The following is a 21,113-nucleotide window of genomic DNA, read 5'->3' on the forward strand; positions in this document are numbered from 1 at the left end:
TTGGCAGACAACCTGCCTGATTACTGAAGACATTTTTCTTAAGTGCTGGTTTAAAAAAAAAAAAAAATCCTGAGTTTTCCCTCCAAGTCCACGGTTCAGCTTTGGTACATCAACACAATGTGAAACTGCGAACAGGTGGCTTATGACTTCCTCACATCTTGCAGGCGTTTACAGTATTCAGTCTCAAAAGGCTTTGATTAATTCTGTTTTATACACATGTATGTGAAAACTGAACTGACAGAATATTTACATTATCATACAGAATAAAGCAATACAAATGGTGTTTTATTCATATGTAAAGCACATGATTGTCCTTACAGATTCCACTCTGGGCATCGAGTTTTTGCATAGCCCGTTTTCCCCAAAGGAATTCAAATGATCATTTTTCATTTAAACTGTTTTTTGTTTTTTTTTAAATTATTATTATGATTAACACAGACCTTTCAGAAAATACTGATTTGGTGTTTATGCAAATCAAAGCACCATGATATCTAGGTTAAAACTGGACTAAATTTGGTTGAAGAGGTAAACTTGTTCTTTTTTTACATCCAGGTTCCATATTACTATTGTTTTGACTATACCCTCACATGTAGTTTGACCCTGCTTCACATTGAAAGATAGGAAATATGATTAAGCCTCGTGTTAACATAAATGTCTCGGTGCCATCTGCAAATCACCAAATCAGTGTTTACCGGGCAGGTTTACTGATACAGTAATGACAATGTTAAATAGCAGCAACACATGCAGTTTCTTACAGAATTTTTATTTTAGGTGATTATTATGTGCGATCATAAACTTGTCTGTGTGGGTGTCCCAGATGTGTGAGATGAAAAACAACATAAAGGAGAGTCTATTCTGGAGGAAGTGGTTTATCAAGTCCTCTCACCAGATTTTGTATGTTTTGCAGGTCACTTATAGAACTCTTAACGATGTTTTTCGGTGGAGCCGTCTTCTGCTTGGCCTTGGTTTTGTGACTGTGATTATCAGATGCTTGACTTGACTCTCTGCTCCCTGATTTAGACAGCTCAGACTGTGAATTTGAACTGCCTGGCGATCTGGCTGTAAGCAGGTTTTGGCTTGAGGTGACAGAGGTGGGGATCAGATAAGGGTTGAATCGCAACCAAGGCTGAGGGCTGTGGAAACAGTGGCTCCTTGCCAGCGTAGAGGTTGCAGAACACGTGGGGAGAGCGGAAGCAATTGCAGCTGGTGCTGCCATGTATGGATATAACAGTCCTCCGAAGGGTGACAGTGAGATTCCCTGTGCAAAAAAATAAAAGAGTTAGTTCTCCTAATTCTACTCCATGGATTTTCTGATTTTTCAACATTTTCATGTACAGCCTTGTGCAACCCTTTTTCCAAAAAAGCTGGGACACTGTGCAAAACATAGAGAGATACAGAATGTGATACTTTGCAAAACACCGAAACCCCATCTATAATTGAAAATATCACAAAGAGCACAAATTAAATGTCGAAACTGAGATATTTCATTTTTTTTTTCAAAATTATATCCTCATTTAGAATTTGATGCCAGCAACGTGTTTCAAAAAAGATGAGACAGTGGCAACGAAAGACTGGCAAATTTGTGAAATGCTGAAAGGAAACAGCTGTTGGAACATCTCACAATTAATTAGGTTAACTGGCAAATGTTTAGTATAAGTTTGGGTATAAAAAGAGCATCCCAGAGAGACTGAGCATCTTTCTGAAGTAAAGATGGGGAGGGGTTCACCACTGTGACAGAATGCGCTGGCAACAATTTAAGAATAATGTTCCTCAATGTAAAACTGCAGAGAATTAGGGGATTTCATTGTCCAGCATACATAATGTCATTAAAAGATTCAGAGAATCTGAAGAAATCTCTACACACAAGGGACAGGGCTGAAAACCAGGATGGATGGCCATGATCTTCAGGCCTCCAACAGCGCTGCATTGAAAACAAACATGATTCTGTCAGAAACCATCATCTATGAACACAATTTGCAAAGAGGAAACTGTATATAAACCAGATCCAGAAACGCCACCGCCCTCTCTGGTCCTGAGCTCATTTAAGATGGACTGAGACAAAGCGGAAAACTGTCCGGTGGTCTGACGAGTCAACATGGACGCCGTGTCCTCCGAGCTAAAGAGGAGAGGGACCATCTGGCTTGTTATCGGCGCACAGTTGAAAAGCCAGCGTCCATAATAGTATGGGGAGCATTAGTGCAAAATGTTCAGTGCATTATAAAATGTAAAATATGATAAAGGAGACTCCGACCTGTTGAGCGGCTGAAATCATGTATCAAGCCAGAATGGGAAAACACTTCACTTTCAAAATGACAGAAATTGGTCTCCTCAGTTCCCAACCACTTACAGAGTGTTGTTAAAAGAAGAGGTGATGTAACAGAGTGGCAAACATGACCGTGCCCCAACTTTTTTTAATGAAATATCTCAGTTTCAACATCAGACATGTTGTGTTTGTGCCATTTTCAGTTAAGCATGGAGTTTCAGTGTTTTGCAAATCATCATAATTCAGTTTTTACATTCTACGCAGCATCCCACCTTTTTTGGAAAGAGGGTTGTAAGCTAAAAATATGACTTTAGTTTATTAAATATTAAAGGTACACACAAAAATAGATCATCACCAACATTGCCATGCCTGCTTTGCAGCTTAAACTGTTTTTACAGTGTTATAGTTAGATGCTAAAACTGCATGCAAGCCCTTCATGCAAAGCCATTTTTCTGTGTGTCCCCTGATCACAGGTTGCGTGTCTGAGTTGTGTAGCAGATTTTTGTTCTTTAATCATCTTACTACCCCTAAGATTCATCTGCTGACCCCGTGCAGGACAGGGACCACTGGCCTGGATGAGAATATTAGTGTGACTGTAAAAAATGTGATCATTTGCAGAGCACTGCAGCAACTGATTGACCCTGCAGATCTTACACACTAATATCTGTCAGAAGTTCAACCAAGGAAGGGAGCGTTACAGTAGAAAACACTACGTGAATTGTATCTATCCTGATTCTCCTTGTCATCCAGTCCAAGCAGCAGAGTTGTGCACTTTGGTGCTATGAAGAAATTTCTCTTTTCAGGTAACTGTCTCTCCAGTCAATGATACATGCAGTACAGTCAGTTCACCCACATTACCAAAAAAGATCTTTTCATCTGTTTCCCAGAGGGGGTAGAGATATCATCTCTGACATTTTGTTGCTATCTTGATTTATGGGATTTCATTTTCATGGTTATTCTGGATAACACACAGGCCTTACTGTGATAATTTTCACTGGAAGTGCCCTGTCCCAATAGTCCCAATACAAAGTGATGCCAGTTGTATGAGAAATATGTGTAGCGTTCACACATGTGGGTGTGAATGGATCCTTTAAGTAGCCAAAATCCTCAGCATATGATATCAGCAACACGTCTGAATAACTTGACGGCTGTAGAGGCAGATAACTCCAAAAACAACATATATGATCATCCCTAAACGACATATGGGACCGTTGGAGAGTACCAGCGACCGGCGTATTGGACATTCTTCATCACATGGTTACCGCTGTGAAACCGTCACAGTTAACTTAGGTTTAGGCACCAAAGTTACTTTGTTAGATTTAGGAAAAGATCATGGCTTGGTTTAAAATCATTACTGTTACGTACAGTGCGTAATGTAAGTATGTTGTGTAAATCAAAATAAGCCAATGCTGACATTTGGTTTCACACGGGACATGAACAGCAGCCTCCTGGGTGAAAGTCATATGGTTTCACCTGTGCAACCACCCGCCCTCGACCTCTTGTTTTTTTTTATTACATCACCTGACTTCCTACTTTGCTCTTGCCATAATTATTATGACCACTAGAGGTCGCAGCTTAACAATAAATGTAAATATGACCTATGCAGCTGTTTTCTTGTGAGGGCAGGCTGTATATCTGTTCACGATGTGTTTTAAAATATGTGTTATGTTAGAATATATTTTTCCAGCTGAAGCGTACCTGAGATGCCAGCATGTGCTGTGACAGGTGAAACACGAAGGGAGATGGAGAGGTGATGCTTTGAGAAGAAAGGCCTCCATTTTCATCGTTGTTCACTCTTGGCAAAGAGGAGAACACATGTTCCATACCAGCGGTGGAAAAAGCCTCTGGCTTCGCTGACAACTGTCCAGGATGAAACAACAAAGGTGCCCCAAGCTTAAGAAACTGCTGACTGTACGCACTCGAAAAATCTAAAGCCTGATGGTGACCAGCACTGAGGAACGTTGAGCTCTGCGTTCGCAACATCATCGGCAGGACCCCATCTTTGATTTTGCTCATGTGGTTTTTCGAAGAATCAATGTCCATACAGCACGCGTCTCCTGACGTTCTCAACGCTGCTCTCTCTTTTGTTGCTGTTTTGTTGCTCTTACTGACAGCAGACTTGTTCAGCGCTATCTCCTCACTCTTCTCAGTCAAAGCAGACATATGCTCAGTCCTGGAAGAGCTGGCTTCAGCAACGTCTTCATCTCGTAGATCAATATCTGAATCACTTCCAATATTGCTTTCATCTGTGGGGAGAATAATTACATTCATTAAATGTCTCGGTAGTTAAAAGTAAAAAAGAGCATACATCTGCGTTGTTAGCCCTGTATAACGACTTATGCAAACATCTGGAGGCACTGACAAGACAGTGTTCATGTGTGACTAACCCAAAAGGTTGATTCATTAAAGCAAACTATTCTTATTTTGCCAAATTGAATCACACAGTAATCTGAGGTTAAGATCTACATCTGAACAACTTAACTCTGTGTTTGTGTAGTTCTCATTGCTGCCATCCTTGTGCTTGAGCGGTTAAGATGCAAATCATGTAACTGCAATGCCGCTGGTTCAGGTCCTGACGGAGACAGTTGTTGCATGTCATACCCCTCACTTTGTCCCCAAGTTGTGTGTCTCTGTCAACTGTCAACTGCTTAAAATACACTGTGTTGTTGACCTTAGATATAGGCAAAGAATCTGAACACAAGGTTCACTTACTGGCCGATGAAGACCATGATATGTGGTTGAAAGCTAAAGAAAAAGCTAGTGTGTAGACCTGGATTTAAGACTTTTTTTTTTTTTTTGTTAAATTTCTTTAGAACATGTAACGATAAAACATTTGACACACATCTAATTCTCAGAATACATCATCTCCAGTGACCACCCGAGAAAGCTGAAAATACGTCTTCTAAAGAAGACGTTTGGATGGATGGAGGGATGAAAGGATGGACAAGATCCTGCCAAATCCTTAGTGCATTGATTATGGTAAGTTCTGCAGCAAATAATTTGGGATCACAGAAAAGTTGCCATAAAGGCTGCTGGATGAAACAATAGACTGTACATAAACTCACCTTGACAGGTTGGTGTGGACATCAAAGGGCTGCTCACTAGCTCCCGAGGGGAATAAAACAGATCGCTGGTACTGGGCTGTTCACATGAGTCATCAGAATCAGCACAATCCTGGTCTGCTTTGCTTTGGTTCTCGTGCAGCAAAGAAATGGTAAACTGCTTATTCCTGCGGGTCACAAATAGAGGCTAGGTCCAGTACTTACAGGTATGTCCTTTAATATCGTACTGAACTCTAATGGCAAAACAAATACCTCTTTTCTCGCCTCCCATTTCCAGTGTCTCTGAATCCTTTGGCAAAGGGGTTGTTGTCGATTTTTAGCTGCGTAATCTTTCGGAGCAAAAGAATAATTGGCGAGTTAGTCATTATAAAATTGCTGCTCCTTGCACAGTGACGCATAAGTTCAATATCAGTGTCCATAAAGCTCATGTGAGGCTAATGAGGGTCAAGTTTAAGAGCATCTTTTTTAGGTCTTGTAACCTGATCATCTCAGTTTTCCCAGCAAGCACCAGATTCATGTTGTTCTCTAACTTTTCATACAAATCCCCTTTTTTGCAAAATCCTTGCAGATGCATCCCATGCCATAATGCATGCATGTAACTAGATTAGTTTGTGTGTGTGTGTGTATGTGTGTGTGTGTGTGTGTGTGTGTGTGTGTGTGTGTGTGTGTGTGTGGATGGGGGAGGACGTGGGAGGATGAGTTACCTTTTCATTCTGATAGGCAGTGACAGCAATGAACTCTGTCTCCGGGAAAACGTAAGTCCGGAAAGTGCTGTATGGAAGCTTCATTATGTCATTGGCTCTAACTATATGAAATCTGGGTTGGTATTTGTGCATTGAATTCAAAATCGTCTGGAAAAATAAAGACAAAGACAGTGGAAAATGAACATGGTTGACTCTTAAATGAAATCATTTACTTACCTAAATATAAGTAGCAAGGCCACTGGGAACTCACTGACATGTTCTGTGATCACAGTGCGGCCAATTTAAAAACTAGTTAAGTCCTACATGCTACAATAATTAAAACTGTAATTATTTCTACTCACAAATCCATGCTTATCCAAAATATTGTTGGTGAGTTTGAGTTTATGAAAAGCAACGGGCTTGCTCATCCACTGCTCTCCTTTGGACGGGCTGTCCGGGTGGATGTACATGCGCTTTGGCATCTCCGGATCAGCCTTCCCAGCCACCATCCAGCGGGAATTGTGAAATTTGTAGCGGCAGTCATCAACAGCAACAATGTCCATCAGCAGGATGTACTTTGCTGTTTCATCCAGCCCACTGACCCGCACTTTGAAAGGTGGAAACATCCTCCTGTAGGACAGAATTCATGAAAAGCCGATGTATTCATTTATGTTAGAAATGTTAACTTTTTACCATCGAGTAGCTTCCAATGGGCTTTTAGGAGCATTTTTCATGAATATAAAGGAGAATAGAGGATTTCAATGTTTGATCAGAGTGGGAATAAATGACCAATTTGGACCCCAGGAACTACGTAAATGGCCCCTGTAGTCCCCAATTTAACATTTTAAGAAGAACTAATGTATTGGCCTCTTAAAAATGACCAAAAAATGAAGATGACTTGCTGCCTTTTCCTCCTCTGAAATGTGAATTAATTAACATAAACATGTATACAGTATTTGTACTGCTGGCACTCCAAAGTTACTCTTACATAGGTATTACTATTAGAGACTTTTTTTCTACAAGACAACTAAAAATCTGATTACATGATACATTTTTTTTTTTTTTAAAGTGACATGATAAAGTCCTGTGCACTACGTGGTGCACCTACCTTCCAGATTTTGTAATAACCATCTCTGTTCCCCTTTTGTGAAATTCACTCCATAAACTCTGAGAGTCAAGAGTGACTTTCGGGTCATCATCCGATCCTTCCTCTGGCTGCAGGATCTTCATAGACCGCGTGCGAACTGGCTGATTTTGGCGTTCCAGCGCCGCGTGCGGCCCCGCGTCTGTGGCAGACTGCTCCGACAGAGGCTCGGACAGGGAGGCGACGTCTGGGAGAGTCAGCGCAGGGAGAAACGAGGGCTGAGCGGCGGCAAAGAAGGCTGACAAGGGCAAGGCACCTGGTCGATAAGCTTGGAACGGATGGTAAGCCATGGCAGCTGCTGTGTCAACTGGATATCTCATCAGGGCATCCGACAGGTAACTCGCAATACCCTACTTTTAGTCTCAGCCCGCTTGCTGCTGCGGGCGCACGGGCGTCTCCGTCCAAACTGCAACAACCTTTTTAAGAGTTTGTGAGTTTTGAAGCATGGCCAAGAGATCAGAGGAGGGGATGCAAATGTCCACAACTCGTCAGACACCCGGGGAAGGGCAAGGATGGTCCTTTATGTGTCCGTTCGTAAATCCACCGCGGAGAGGCAGCGCGCGCGTTGGGAAACTTGTTCCAAAAAGCTGCAGCAGGGAGCAGAGGGTGGACGGAGAGGCAAAGGGATGGCGCTCCCACAGTCACACGTCTGTCCTCTCCTGCGCATGCAACACTAATGAGGCAAATTACTTGAACGCAGCTAATTCACCGTCCGTACTTATCAGGCTGCAGAGCGCAGGGCGTGGTTTCAACCCTGGAGGAGACAGACCGCGTGTATACACAGCATGAACAGGTAGCAGAGCGTGGATGAATAATTCAAGTGCTTTCAATGATTTCCTTTTTATTAATAAGATTGTAGTGATAACAATCACACTAGTAAAAAAATAGAAACTATCTATTATTACCACCACTACTACTTATGATAATCATAATAATATATAATAATGATAATGTTGTTGTTGTTGTTGTTGTTGTTGTTGTTGTAGCCTTAAATCTAGGCCAATTATAACCGAAAAAAGTTAGTGATACGTTGTTTCAGTACTAATTTTATATTTAATTTAGTTCCATCTTAAATCCAGACTCATCTTTTCAGCCTCGCTTTTTATTCACTTTTGCTTGTTTACGCTGTGTCCATACACGAAAAACGAATTTATTGTTGCTGATGTTCTTTTGAATTGATGATGATCACCGTCCTGTTTCCCCCAAATGACACTGAAAATTGTAAAAACAAAACAAAATAAAAACTCTGGGCAATTTGGTTCTTCAGTGATTTTTAATTCAAGGAGGAAGTTCAATTTTTAATCCCCTTTCTTGCTCTAAACCTCTCTAAAATTAACCTTTAAACTGACTTGGGGTGAAATGTGCAACGGTTTTCAATGATTCATCCATCAGTAATAGTTGCTGAATAGAATCGATTTTTTTCAAGTGAAGGTGAGAATTTCTCGAGCCTTGCAGTCTGTTTTAATTTAAATGTACTTAATAGTTAGGCTGCAAAATCTCCCTGTCTTTCATTTTCACTGATATTCATTACTGCAGTAGACAGACAAGATGTAGACCGAACTCTACTGGGATTCAACAGGTTCACTGGTAATATTACAGGATATATTCCAGTAGGCCTACAAGTATTGGAAGCGGTGGTGCCAACTCAGAACAACAATTGAAAAGGTGTGATCTGGTGTAGTTTACGCATTTTAGAATCTAAACACATCTAATGAATTGATCTAATTAATTTACTCATCAGCATTTCTAGCTTACTTTTTTTTTTTTTTTTAACTTTATATATTTTTTTGAACCCGGTGTCACATCTTCCTGGTCCATTTTGGTCATCAGAGGCTTGTGCAACTAACGTACTTGCGCCTCTTTAAACACAGCTTGGCTCGCCTGCTGCTGTCGCCAGTCCGCATTTTCTGGAAAGTCACATGATCTTAAACGTAATGGGACATCAATATCAGCAGAATATCTATAGAGCACCACTTGTACAAATATTCCATAACGAGATGAGGAGAAACTTAATAACCACTGAATTCAATTCTTTAAACATTTGTTGTTGTTTTAAATTTCATGTTGAAGCAGAGAATTTCCTCACTCGAGGAGTAAGTTTAGCCACTGACAGTGATCTCTCTCTCTCTCTCTCTCTCTCTCTCTCTCTCTCTCTCTCTCTCTCTCTCACACACACACACACACACACACACACACACACACACACACACACACAGATCTACATCTCGATCTTAATGGTTGCATGATAATTTGAATATTCTAATATATATATTCTAATATTCAAGATAATACAATGAAATGCTTTCATTGCTCAACTTCTTGGGACTTGCAATGATAATCTCACACTCACAATTTTCCCGCTCAGTTTATTAAGAATTTCTTTCATTTTCCTTTTTGTAACCCATCAAATTTGCCTACTCTTTCATCAGAGACACAATTTACTGATGTGTTGCAGGCAGAAGTTTGTGTGGAGCATTATGTTTCCTCTCAAGCCTCTCGGGTCAACTGAATAGAGCTATCTTTTTTTTATTTTTGAATTAAGTTTGTGAAAAAGCATTTGTACAATATTGGACACAAAATGTCAAATATCATAAGCCATCTGCACTCATTAACAATAGTTATACAGACAGAGAGAGAGAAAGAGAGACATAAAGAGTAACATGTTATCATTATTCTGCAAGAATTACTGTTGATAGAATTCATTTAGGGACAACAGTGTGTAAATTTACACTCTTGAAGAAAACATGTTGCATACTCTGGTCGGTGTATCATCACTTAAAACAGAATCTGGAACTCTGAAGAGGATTTTAAAATCAGTGAATAATGATTGTGAACTTTTAATCCATCTTTTCCTCCTCGAACAAAAAAAAAAAAAAAAAAAAAGTCTGCTGAGCTACAACGAGTACAAGCTGAAGTGGAGTGCTGCTTGACAGTTACAAGGCAGGAAAGACTCCAGATAGGAAATGACCTAACAGGTCTCACAAATGATGAATGCCTCCCAAGACAGTGAAGGGTAATAACTTGTAATCAAAGCCATAAGACAAGTTCAAAGGAGCATAATCGTGAGAAGACGGACGGGAAGACATCATTCTCCATTCCTTTCTGTATATGTATTCACAGAAATGGTGTGCATGAGGTTGCCTGTCTAACACAGCCATCGCCAACACTGCAAGAAGTGTAGGGTTGAAGAGGGGAGTGGCAATGCTCTGCTTTTCCTCACGCAGTGCTACTGTGAGGGATAGTCTGTACGCAGCCATTCCTCTCTGGTGCCGCTCCAGCCGACGACTTGAGAGACGCACCAGAAACAGGAAGGAGGCAATCAATCTGAGTGATGGTGCATGACTTTCACCTCTCTTGTCACAGTCTACACCTGGAACAAATTCAGAAGAATGTTTGGCCACTGAGGGATCCTGGCGAGTCATCCAAAGGGCAAGCCAGTAAAGCACATATCATATCTGAAGGCTGGAGAGCACTCTGAAATGACAAACACAAGGAAGAAGACAGGGAGATGACTGAGGTGTGGACTAAGGCTGAACAGAGAGGTCTAAGGACTGGTCACTTCAAGTGCTGTCTGGGCTCATTTCATGACATCATTGGTTAGATAATAAAGACTATATGAGCTAGATCCTGGGATTAATGTGGCTTGAAAAGCAGGGAGATGCGTCACCACAAAAAGGCTTATTTATTTGTTCAATTATAAGCATCTTTCCCATAATGCATGGGGAAAATACTCTGGATTCTCTACCTCCATTTATTTTTTTTATGACAGCATATAAGTACATTATAGCAATGCGCATGTTGTTACATGAAAATGTCCATTCATGCTTATCTGGACTGACTCATGATGAGATCACTTTCCCAGTTTTCCCAAGTACTGGCAAGTTTTTTGCAATACAACCCCACACTTCCAAAAAGTTGGGACACTGTAAAACATGAATAAAACAGAATATGATAATTTTTCTTTTTTTTGCCATATACTTAGACAATATATTTAAAGTTTACCTCATAAACTTAATTGTGTAGAATGTAAGAATAATACTAAACTTTATTTGTATAGCACTTTTCTTAACAAGGTTACAAGGTACTTTAGGGAAAAAAAAAACTTTTAAGAGGGGATAGACCAGGGATAGACCTTCTGATAAGTGGATGACCGCTCTACCTCCTGAGCTGCAGCCATCCCTTTACTGGGTTTCCACTGAAAACAGAAGGCTCTGCTACATGGAGACAGCTTGCATTGATGGTGGCATCTTCCTTATAAGCATTTGTGACACTGATTTCTCTTTGTCTGTTCTTAAACTAGCAGTCGTGCCTTTGCAGCATTCATCTTCTTAACTGTCTCTCAGCACCATATCTGACTCTGCTTCTCTTCTAATGTGTTTTGTCTTGCAGCATTTCCACTTCTTGTGGTTTGAGCCTCTGTCTGTTCTCAGTTTTGAGGTTTTCAAGCTCTTGTTGCTCAGATTGTATTTCTTGTAAGACCTTCAAAGTGGCTGGGTTGCAGCTCTGCTGCAGCTTCTTGTTTCATTGCAGAGGAAAGGCTTGAACATTTTTATCATATGCTTGATGTGCTTGTGGACCTTAAGAGCTTGAAATGGACCTCTTGGACAGGAATGGCCTGTCACTACTCTACAGATGAGCTGGTCTCAGCAGAGTATGTTTGTTCTTTATGAGAATCTTGACTTTTGTCTTTCTTTTCATGACATTTCCATGCACATTCCAAGATCCCTCTTCAGAAGCATCATGGGTGTCTATTTGGCAGTGGGTCTCTCTATCAGGGGCAGTGCATTGGCATAAGTCTTTGTAAACTTGTTTTACATCTGCTGAAGCACAGTCGATTTTGGTTATGAGGTCTTGTCGGATCTTGCTGGAGGGTGCTTTGTCGAGTGCTTTTTTTCGCCTCCTTACCAAGAGCTTTCCATTTGTCCTAAGTAATTGTGAAGCGATGCTGAAGACTTATAGATTTGCCATCATGGAGTTTCCGTTTCAGGGGTCTCTGGATCCTTCATGTACATATAGTAAGCACAGTACTTGAAGATACACATGGAAGGGACTTTGCCTTTGTTGTCCTAAATTCTAATGTTGAATACCTGGATAGCATTTCAGTAAATGTGACTTACAACCAACGTAAAGTGGCATTTACACCATAGCCAAATTAGAGATATTCAGTGCAACAAAGAAGAGCAAATACACTGCTGTAAAAAAGCGCCAGGCGTGTGACAGATGTTTTGCTGTGGTGGCTCTGTAATGAAGCACATTCAGTTTGAAATAACACAACTCCAATAACATTAAAGTGCTGACTTTAACTGTCTTACATGTTTATTTTTCAGCTTTTGATATGATGGATATATATATATATATATGTAAACATATCTCACAGGATAAATGTTTTCACATGCACACATACTGTACAGCAATGTCTACACACCCTTTGTTCTGCAGTGAAAGCCACCGACACAGAAGCAGACTGGTTTTTATTACTCTGGCTTGACCTTCATCCTTGCAAGCATCACTTTCACTATGCTTATTTCGATGAGTGGTTTGAATGAAAAAGGAGCTGAACGACAGTAAGAGCAGAATGGGTTCATAGAAAATGGGTAGGCGATATAATTAAATTTCCACAAGCTAATACACATTATACAACACACAAGGGCAGTACCTGTCCTTTTGTGTGTAACTTCTATGCTATTTTTCTTTTCTTCATTACGGCACAATGTGTTACTAGAAGCAGAATGCCTGCAATAAATGACACAAATACTTTTGATTGTGGTTGACGATGTTTTAGAGAAGATCCAATAAGTTGATTAATTACAGTAACTAGTTTTAGGCTTCAGGTTTTGGTGTTGTTGTACTGGATTTTCACTAGGTTTTTAGCCAACTAGCAATGTGGCTGTATGGATGGCTATGCTGGTTGGTTGGTCCATGTTTTAGGTCCATATTGACATTGGACTGCCATGACATTTGGTACAGACATTGATGGTGTCCAGAGGGTAAGCCTACTGACTTTGTTGATCCCCTGGTTTGGTGATCCTGAGGTTAACATTTATGGTTGCTACTGACACATCTCATAATTGCCAATAAATTTAGCACAGGCTGGGATTCATGTCTCACTCAGGATAAATTGTCATAACTTTGGTAATCCCTCAACTTTTCACCTGGTACCATCATTAGGTCAAAATGTAGCCTTAACAAATAATGGCCATTTTAAGTAAGTTTGTATTGCAGGACTATTATATAGAATAGCAAAAGGAAAATACCTTTGAACCTACCTAGAGACAGAGAAAAAGTCAGAGAGAGCTAGATGACTCTTGGAGCATTTCAGGAGGTATGCAATTTAGTGTGACTGGTTTGGATGTTTAGCCACTGATCTCTGAGAGAGCAAGAGAGAGAGAGAGAGAGGGAGAGAGAGAGATATGTGTTGTCTGCAAGGTAAACCTAATGTTGTAGTAATGAATTTTAGGTTGCATTAAGCCATTTGTGGTGGTGTTTCAAGCATGGACTCTGAGCGTCCAGGATTCCAACCTAATCTAATGACAGAGAGGCAGAGACACAGCTAATCATAAAGAGAGGGCTAAGTCATTGTTCATGCTGCAGGGACCGTAAACATATAGCCCCAAATTTAATCAGGACCTAATAGACACAAGAGACACCAGTCAATTCTAATCACCTTAAGGCCTTGTGAATTCCCAGTGCAAAGTGGTACTGGCTACGTGAAGTCCAATGACCCTTGACAAAAAAAGCAGCTTTTGTTCAGTTAATGGAATTACAAAATATTTTTGCTTCTTAAACAAGTTAAACGTTCAACTAGTAGAGGGAATTTTTAGTTTGGAAATAAGCCTAATGCCTAATGCTTAATAGAGTTGAATCCCTGTTGAGGCACCATTGCACCACTATGACTTTGTTTAGACTTATTAGATTTACAGGAAGACATGTTTTCCTACGAATTCATTTAGCAGGCTTTCAGAGGGACTGACAGTGTAACTAGCAACTGGTGACTATGTGTGTGGCTCTCAGCTTGAAAGCTTCTTGCAAAGATGCTTTTAATATATTGGCATTGAAGATTACATGCTTTTCTCACTTTTCTTTAAAATAGGTCACGTCTGACTGAGGATATTATTTTAAGGTTTAGAACTTTATCCTGTGGGATGCTTCATCTCTCTTTGCTTTGCTGCATTAGATTTTCTATTAAATCATTTACTCATTGTCTTTCTAAGCCTGCCACTCCTGTGCATTTTCTGGTGTCCAAAAGTGTCAGAAATCCCATCAGAGAGACAAAGACGGCTAGCAGAAGGCTTTTGTAGAGCTGCCTTTTAACTCATCTCTACCCTGCCTCGCCAAAAAGTCTTCATGGAGCATCATTTTGAAGCAACTCCTGAAGGCTCTAAGTGTCTATTGTGCATAACACTTTCTGTGTGCTTTTTTTTTCTGAATCAGAAGGGACCTTACATAGCGAGATAAGCCTGCCTCCATGCCTGAGGGCAGCTGACAGTGGTGGATGGGACCTGAGAGGACGAGAGGGCTCCAGAATATTCAATATTACATGACAGTCAGTGTAGCTGCGTGACACTGCAGCTCACTTTACCGAGAAACAATGTTGCAGCCTCTTATGCTGCACATTTTGTGCAATATTAATATGCGTAACTCGTGTGTATTCTTTCAACCCTTCCTGGTGACTTAAATGATTCTTTGTGGAAGCACAACAAATTACTTTCATGTAATACATACATTTTGTTAAGTGAGTTACGATGACGGATGTCATTGACAGAGTGTTACCTGACCAACTGCTGACATGTAAAAATGGCAATGCAAATGTCGCTGATGCATGGACAATGAAGCTACCGAGCCTTTGTGAGACCTGTGATGTGTTTGTGGTGGGATTCAGCTTGTCAAAACATTTCTGTGACGAGCTGAGATATCAGCACGACCCGTTTCAGACTCGGCCTGAAAGTTGGGAGGTTGGTGATAATCCTTTACAGCCAGTAAAACACATTTTAACTGGGGATTTATTACTTACTGTTGTGTGTGGTGCATGTGTCTGTGTGAAAAAAGCCACAAAATGCTCAGTTGGAGCACAAGTGATTTGGTTACCAGAAAACAGTTCTTTTCAAAAACAGTGGCTGTCCCTGAAAGGGGCCACGGTGTTTCCTGGATTGAGACAAACGTTCCCCGAATGATGTCATTGACACTGATGCTGGTTTTGTTTGGGAAGTGACTTGGCAGGCAGACTGCACTAGCCACCTGTTCTTTCTGGGGCAGGGTGAACCCTACTGAGCCGCAGCTGCTAGAGGAGGTAGAGCCACAGCAGGGACATGTGAAGGTGCACTTGCAGCAGCAGTTACAGGGTGCCTCCGTCCTGAGCGAGCATTTTGTGCTGCTGATGAAACTGAGGTGCAGTTGTGCCCCTGGAAGAGTACCTCTTCAACCTCTCCACTTCCTTGCCCAGCCCATCTAGCAGCCCCCATCTGATGGGAGGGGGAAGCTTAGACATATGCAGCCAAATATGTCTCTGCACCATAGTGTACCAAACCATAATACTGAATGCAGCCACTTTTGTCGAAGTGGTGAGAGTTAGGACACCATCATTGCCTTCCCAATGTCAGTTCCTAGCTCAAGGGAAAGAACCCTGGGATTAGAGGCCATAAGAGAGACAGCTGAGGACAGCGGCACTATGTTGGTCTGAGCTGCAGCAACCTGAGTGGAACTCTGGTGTCAGAGATCAGAGCTTAAAGTTGATCCCAAGGAGCTGGCGGCAATGGCTGCTGAAGAAGTTTGCCTTGGGAAGAAGTTTGGTAGCTAACAGCAGGAATGGTAGCTGGCACTTTCAGTTTTCCAGGCTCAGAAAAAATGGAGCAGAGTTGTATAGCACACTGTACAGTATACAGTGGTGGGAAAGAAAATCTTCACGACTACGTGTATGCATGGGGATAACCTCCAATAGCAACAGCTCCTTGAAATAACACTCACCAGCAAATATGGCTGACTACAGAGGATAATTTAATCACATCCTTTACTCTTGTAGTAGTCCAGAGTATTGTCTCTGGAAAATCTTCTATGGCACTGTTCAGTGTGTGACTATACTCGTCATAAGAGTCCACACACATTCATTCTTCCACAGCGCTCAAAAGCAACAAAGAAACAAATACTCTGTGTCTTTCATTTCCACATAAAACCAAGTATAACAGTACTTAATAAGGTAACTTAATTAACAATTGACAATTGTAAAAAAAATCCAGCCCAGTATCACAGCAAAGCGTGGAACAGACCCACCGATCATCTAGAGGTTATGGTGTTAGTGTCACTTTTGCATTGTTTTGGCCTAAAAAGTGTGAAGATGCAGTAAAAGCATGGGGCGACAATGACAGCACGAATGGTGAAATGTGGCATAACGAGGAAGTCTGCATATGGAGCTTGGGCTGGGTGTCCCATGTGAAACCAAAAGTCAGTGTTGAATTTTTTGTCTTAAATATGCAAGTTAATTTAAGTAATATACCAAACTTGCCTAACCAACGCTCTCATTTTAATCCAAATATAATCTTTTTCAGTCACACGGTGGCGTGGTGGATCTATTACACATTTTGCGGTGATCGCAAAAATCGTTCATATTGAGCTCCAGTGTTGTCACGATAATGCGTTTACACTGGTCTTGTCAACATCAGCTACATGCTGTGCCCGTGTGTTCTTCCTCAGAGTACGAACAGCATCCACTTTTGATGATGTCAGATGTGATCCCCAGATGAACAGCGATGCATGTGGAATGCTGCAGCTGATCCAGGCAGAACCCATGTCTAATGTGAATGGTGCAGTTTTACCAGTGTTCTGATAAGAATGTTGAGGCGTTTCACTCAGACCCACAATTGTGAACCTCATGGTAGCACTAGAACAAAAAATCCAGGTGCTCACCAATGTCTTTAGAATAAATTATCTGGGAACCATGACTGTGTGGACCTTTTTTTTGTGTCAGTCCATGGTAGATGGGGAGATATTTCAGAGAGCAGGTTTTTGTCCAGTGTTTGGGTAATTTGGACCTGGTGGTAGCACTGGAGGAAAAGTTAGGGGAAGACCAAAATCATTAGAATTCATCCACTCCCACAGATGTCTGTTTGAATTTTAATGGCAATACATCAAGTATTTATTGAGATACTTCATTCTGGATCAAAGTAGTAGACCTACTAACCGAGTGACCCTTGCAACGACACCATTAGCATGGTTAAAATAATGAACTGAAAGGAGGAAGTGGAATAAAAGGGGAAAATCTCCTGTGTAAGACTTTATAAATCATATCACATGGTACCAAAAGTGCTGCTTGGTGCAGTGCACAGCAGAATCACTGCCAGCAACTCTATTAATTAGGGAATTGAAATGCACACTAAAATCTGTCCTTGAAGATTGAAGACCTTTGGAATATAAACGGCTGCTTTTGGCATCAGCAGAGTCATATGCTATGCCTCTCAATGTGCATGTGTGTTTGTGTTTACCTACCTTTCTACCTTTGCCCTTGATATTTTTGTTGTAATATCCTGCAGTTTGAACCTCAACCCAGGCCTGTGCAGGTCACCTGTTGCCCTCTCTCCCCTCCTGTCTCACTTATCTTCACTGAACCACTGTGAGCCTGTGGCCACACAGACAAACCATGCAGATCAGGTGGAACCAATCTTAATCCACATTTTGGGATGGCACCATCCCAAAATCCTTCCCTGTTCTTGGAAAAATCAAGTCTTTCCTTGAGTTTTGATTTCAGAAATCCATCTAATTTGCTAATCTCTCTAATCTGGCATACCCACTGTAAAGTCTATTAAAGTACTTACAACCTTTTGCTGAGTAAACTATATCAAAGTTTGTGGTGGCGTCTGTGATATATTCTACCATGTACTAATCTCGTCTCAGCACTCTCACATGGACCACATGGCAACACCAAATGGCTTGTGTCTGCATGTGCGTGTTAGTGCATGTGTTTTTATTTTTTATCTGTTAGCTGGGGAATAATGTTAGTAGTGCAGAGGTTGCTGAGAGTTTGGCTAAGAGCCTGTGTTGACTTGTTGGCCTTGACAGTGAGTTAATCCATTGCCAGTCAGTGGCAGCACCATATATTGACAGGCTGACAGGCTTATTTTTCTATGGCTTTAACTGTTATTGCTTGTGTGGAGATACTGTGCGTCCAACAATGTATTTTTTTTAACCAGAGTCCCATCAGAAGCTAATGAAGGTTAATCACAATGAGTCTCGAGATTAGGGCTTCAGTCATGCAAATGCTGTATCAGGCTGTGGTGGGATAGATAGATCTGAGCCAAGGAAAAATCTCGATTTGCCAAAGAAACTAAATCAGACTTGGATACAACTCATTCATACAACAAGAGCTGAGTTGTTCATTTGAGTTTATGTGGATTGTGAATGGCTTATTTTCTTTTCCATTTCTGAACTGATGTTTTATGTCATATTATTTTCACATGTGAAACAAGTATGCCTATTCAATTAGCCTTTGAGGATGCAATTTTATTTGATCACAAAACATTCAAATTGTAGTACAATCAACATGCAGTTTACCAAAAGTTCAGATAGGAAGAACACTTTCCAGTGTCTTGCTCTCCTCCACCCAATGTGATTTTGTTATGATGTCTGTCAGACTTCTGTTACATGATCTTGCTGCTAAATTGGTTCGTTTTGGGCTGCTGTCAGCTGTCACTTTTTTTGCTCACTTTATTTAAACTACGGTCACACGCTCACTTCCAGTTCAAGTCCAATCCAAAAAGCACCTCAGAAATCCTGCTTTAGGTCACGTGTATACATCGGTCTCCAATCAGATGCTCGATTTCTCTCTAGACTTTTAAGACTCATTCTGGTTAATGTGGTGATAATAATGTCATGATGGAGTCAAGGAGTGGTCACAGTTGATTCAATCATACCTTACATAGTTCATTTTCCAGAAAATCAACTGAGAAACTAATTTGGGAATGTCTGCTTTTAGCCTGACAAATGAGCTGACATTTCCATCAGCATCTGCTGTCTGTGTTTAGTGCTAATTACATCATGCTAGCAGGCTAGCACATAAATTAAGATGGCAAACATTATACCTTACATCATGTTGTGCAGCCTTACAGGGCTGTAAGCGTGGCTGTAGACTCATCACAAATACATTTACATTATTTTGAACTCTCTAAGCATCTCTCTCAATAACTCTCCGCTGATCGAAATACATTTAAATTAATTCAGTACTCACTGACATAAATGTCACTTCAGTACATAGTCCTAATATGCAAGCAGTAACAAATGTATCAGTTATCTCCATGCAACAGAGGGAAATCTAAGCGTAGTTACACACATCTACACAATCCATTGTCCTTGTCATCTAGAGTTATCTACCACTGTGCCAAGATCATGTGTGAAGTCATGCTGGCACTGGACTGCAGTTCACATTCAGTCACACCCTGTCACTAACTCGTGGGCTGCTCTGAAAAGCCTGTGCCAATGTCAATAGTTTAATAGTGTTTGCAGGTTAGCTGGAGTTGTTTATGTTTGTGTGTGTGTTGTTTCGCGCTGTACAGCTGGAGTCTGCTTTCCTTTAGAGGGGGTTGTGTTGAGTATGTGAAAGTGTTGGTGTTAAAAGCGGTAGACGCACTGGCAGTGACAGAGGAGGCTTTGGACAGCTCCCACGGTCCAGCATGTCCTCCTGCCTTCACTCTCACCTTAATCCAAACTGAAAAGGCAACACTAGCAATACAAATTCAGTGACTTGAGAGCTGCCTCCATGGCCGGCAGGGAATCGGGAATGAGATGAGTAAACTGTTTCTTTTCACTTCTCCCCTCTGTGCTTTTGCATCTGTGTGTCTGTGCAGGTACCCAGACTTGGCATGAGCACAATGACAAAAACGGTGAAGGACAAACAACTGCGTGCAAGATAAGACACTCATCTTTTATCAAATGTGCTCCTTTGTGCAAATATTTACTAAACAGAACTAAAAGAAGTGAGAGGATATGTGAAATGATGTGTCTCTTTCTCAACAGATTTATTGTGATATCACTTTTGCTCACATTTTCATTCAGATTTTGTGTTTCATTTAGATTTGTAACGTAATTTAAATGTTTACATCTCAGAATCTGGCTACATTGTATAGTTTCTGTATAGTTTTGAAGGGGTCTGCCTTTTAATATCAGTGTAGTATCTTGGACCAATAGCCTGCCAGAAAGCCTTTCTGAAATAAAGATGCTGTTCATCTCCGGTGTGAAGCCAAAAATCAACATTGCCAACTTATTATCTTAACCCAAACCATGATCTTTTCCAAACCGAGCTGTTTTGGTGCCTAAACCTAACCAAGCACTTTTGTTGCTTGTAACTAAGACTGCAAAACAAGTCATTATTAATTAGTCACACAGGACATGCACCCCAGCTTCTCCCAGTGCTGCCCAAATTGGCTCACGAGGCAGATTATGAATTTCTATTCAAGACAAAATAGACAAATTGTAGGGAAACACTGTGCACTCAGAGCATAGGCTGAGGCGGTTTTGTTTTTTCAAAACCAGAGTTAAAAGGTGCCACACTATGTAAAGACTGCAGAAAAAGTACTTAAAACAGGAGGAAAGACATATAAAAACAATAAAACCACAAAAAAAATGCAGAAAGAAAAACACAGTAAGCAAAACAAGGACAGGACAAAGTGCTCATGAAATAAGTGAGTTTTTAACAGCTTCTTAAAAAACTACTGACTGACTGCATTTTTTCAAAAGACAGGGAAGACGGTTCCAGAGGATTGGAGCCACAGCAGCAAAAGCTCAGCCACTGCTGTCCAGGACTTGTACAAGTTGCTTACAAACTACTTTTTCCAGGATCTTGGATACTAAAGTAAGTTTGGATAAAGTTCTATAATTACTGGGAAGCAATACATCAAAGTTTGTCTTTTGTAAGAGTAGCTGAATAAATGCATCTTAAATAATCAGGCACACAGCCAGAGCTTAGATAACTGTTTACAATG

At 40.8% G+C, this 21,113-nt stretch overlaps 1 protein-coding gene across 1 annotated transcript; it reads right to left on the bottom strand.

Annotated features, from left to right (window-relative positions):
• Positions 1-7,472, bottom strand: LOC143332924 (T-box transcription factor TBX2b-like). Its single transcript, XM_076750783.1, has 7 exons — positions 7,117-7,472; positions 6,371-6,638; positions 6,030-6,176; positions 5,578-5,654; positions 5,329-5,492; positions 3,962-4,509; positions 1-1,258 (listed from the first exon to the last, which is right to left on the bottom strand). Exons 1-7 carry the CDS (start codon positions 7,470-7,472, stop codon positions 851-853), a joined length of 1,968 nt encoding a protein of 655 aa, XP_076606898.1. The 3' UTR covers positions 1-850.
• Positions 7,473-21,113: the final 13,641 nt, after the last annotated feature.

The sequence above is a fragment of the Chaetodon auriga genome, chromosome 15 (assembly GCF_051107435.1).
Source record: "Chaetodon auriga isolate fChaAug3 chromosome 15, fChaAug3.hap1, whole genome shotgun sequence".
Classification (NCBI taxonomy): domain Eukaryota; kingdom Metazoa; phylum Chordata; class Actinopteri; order Chaetodontiformes; family Chaetodontidae; genus Chaetodon; species Chaetodon auriga.

What these genes read in the sequence shown, in the direction of transcription:
- LOC143332924 (XM_076750783.1), bottom strand. Translation starts at nt 7,472, where the DNA reads ATGAGATATCCAGTTGACACAGCAGCTGCCATGGCTTACCATCCGTTC. An exon ending in AATGGGAGGCGAGAAAAGAG is followed by an intron (nt 5,493 to 5,577) that starts GTATTTGTTTTG and finishes TGTGACCCGCAG; the next exon opens with GAATAAGCAGTTTACCATTT. An exon ending in AGCACATGCTGGCATCTCAG is followed by an intron (nt 1,259 to 3,961) that starts GTACGCTTCAGC and finishes TTTTTTGCACAG; the next exon opens with GGAATCTCACTGTCACCCTT.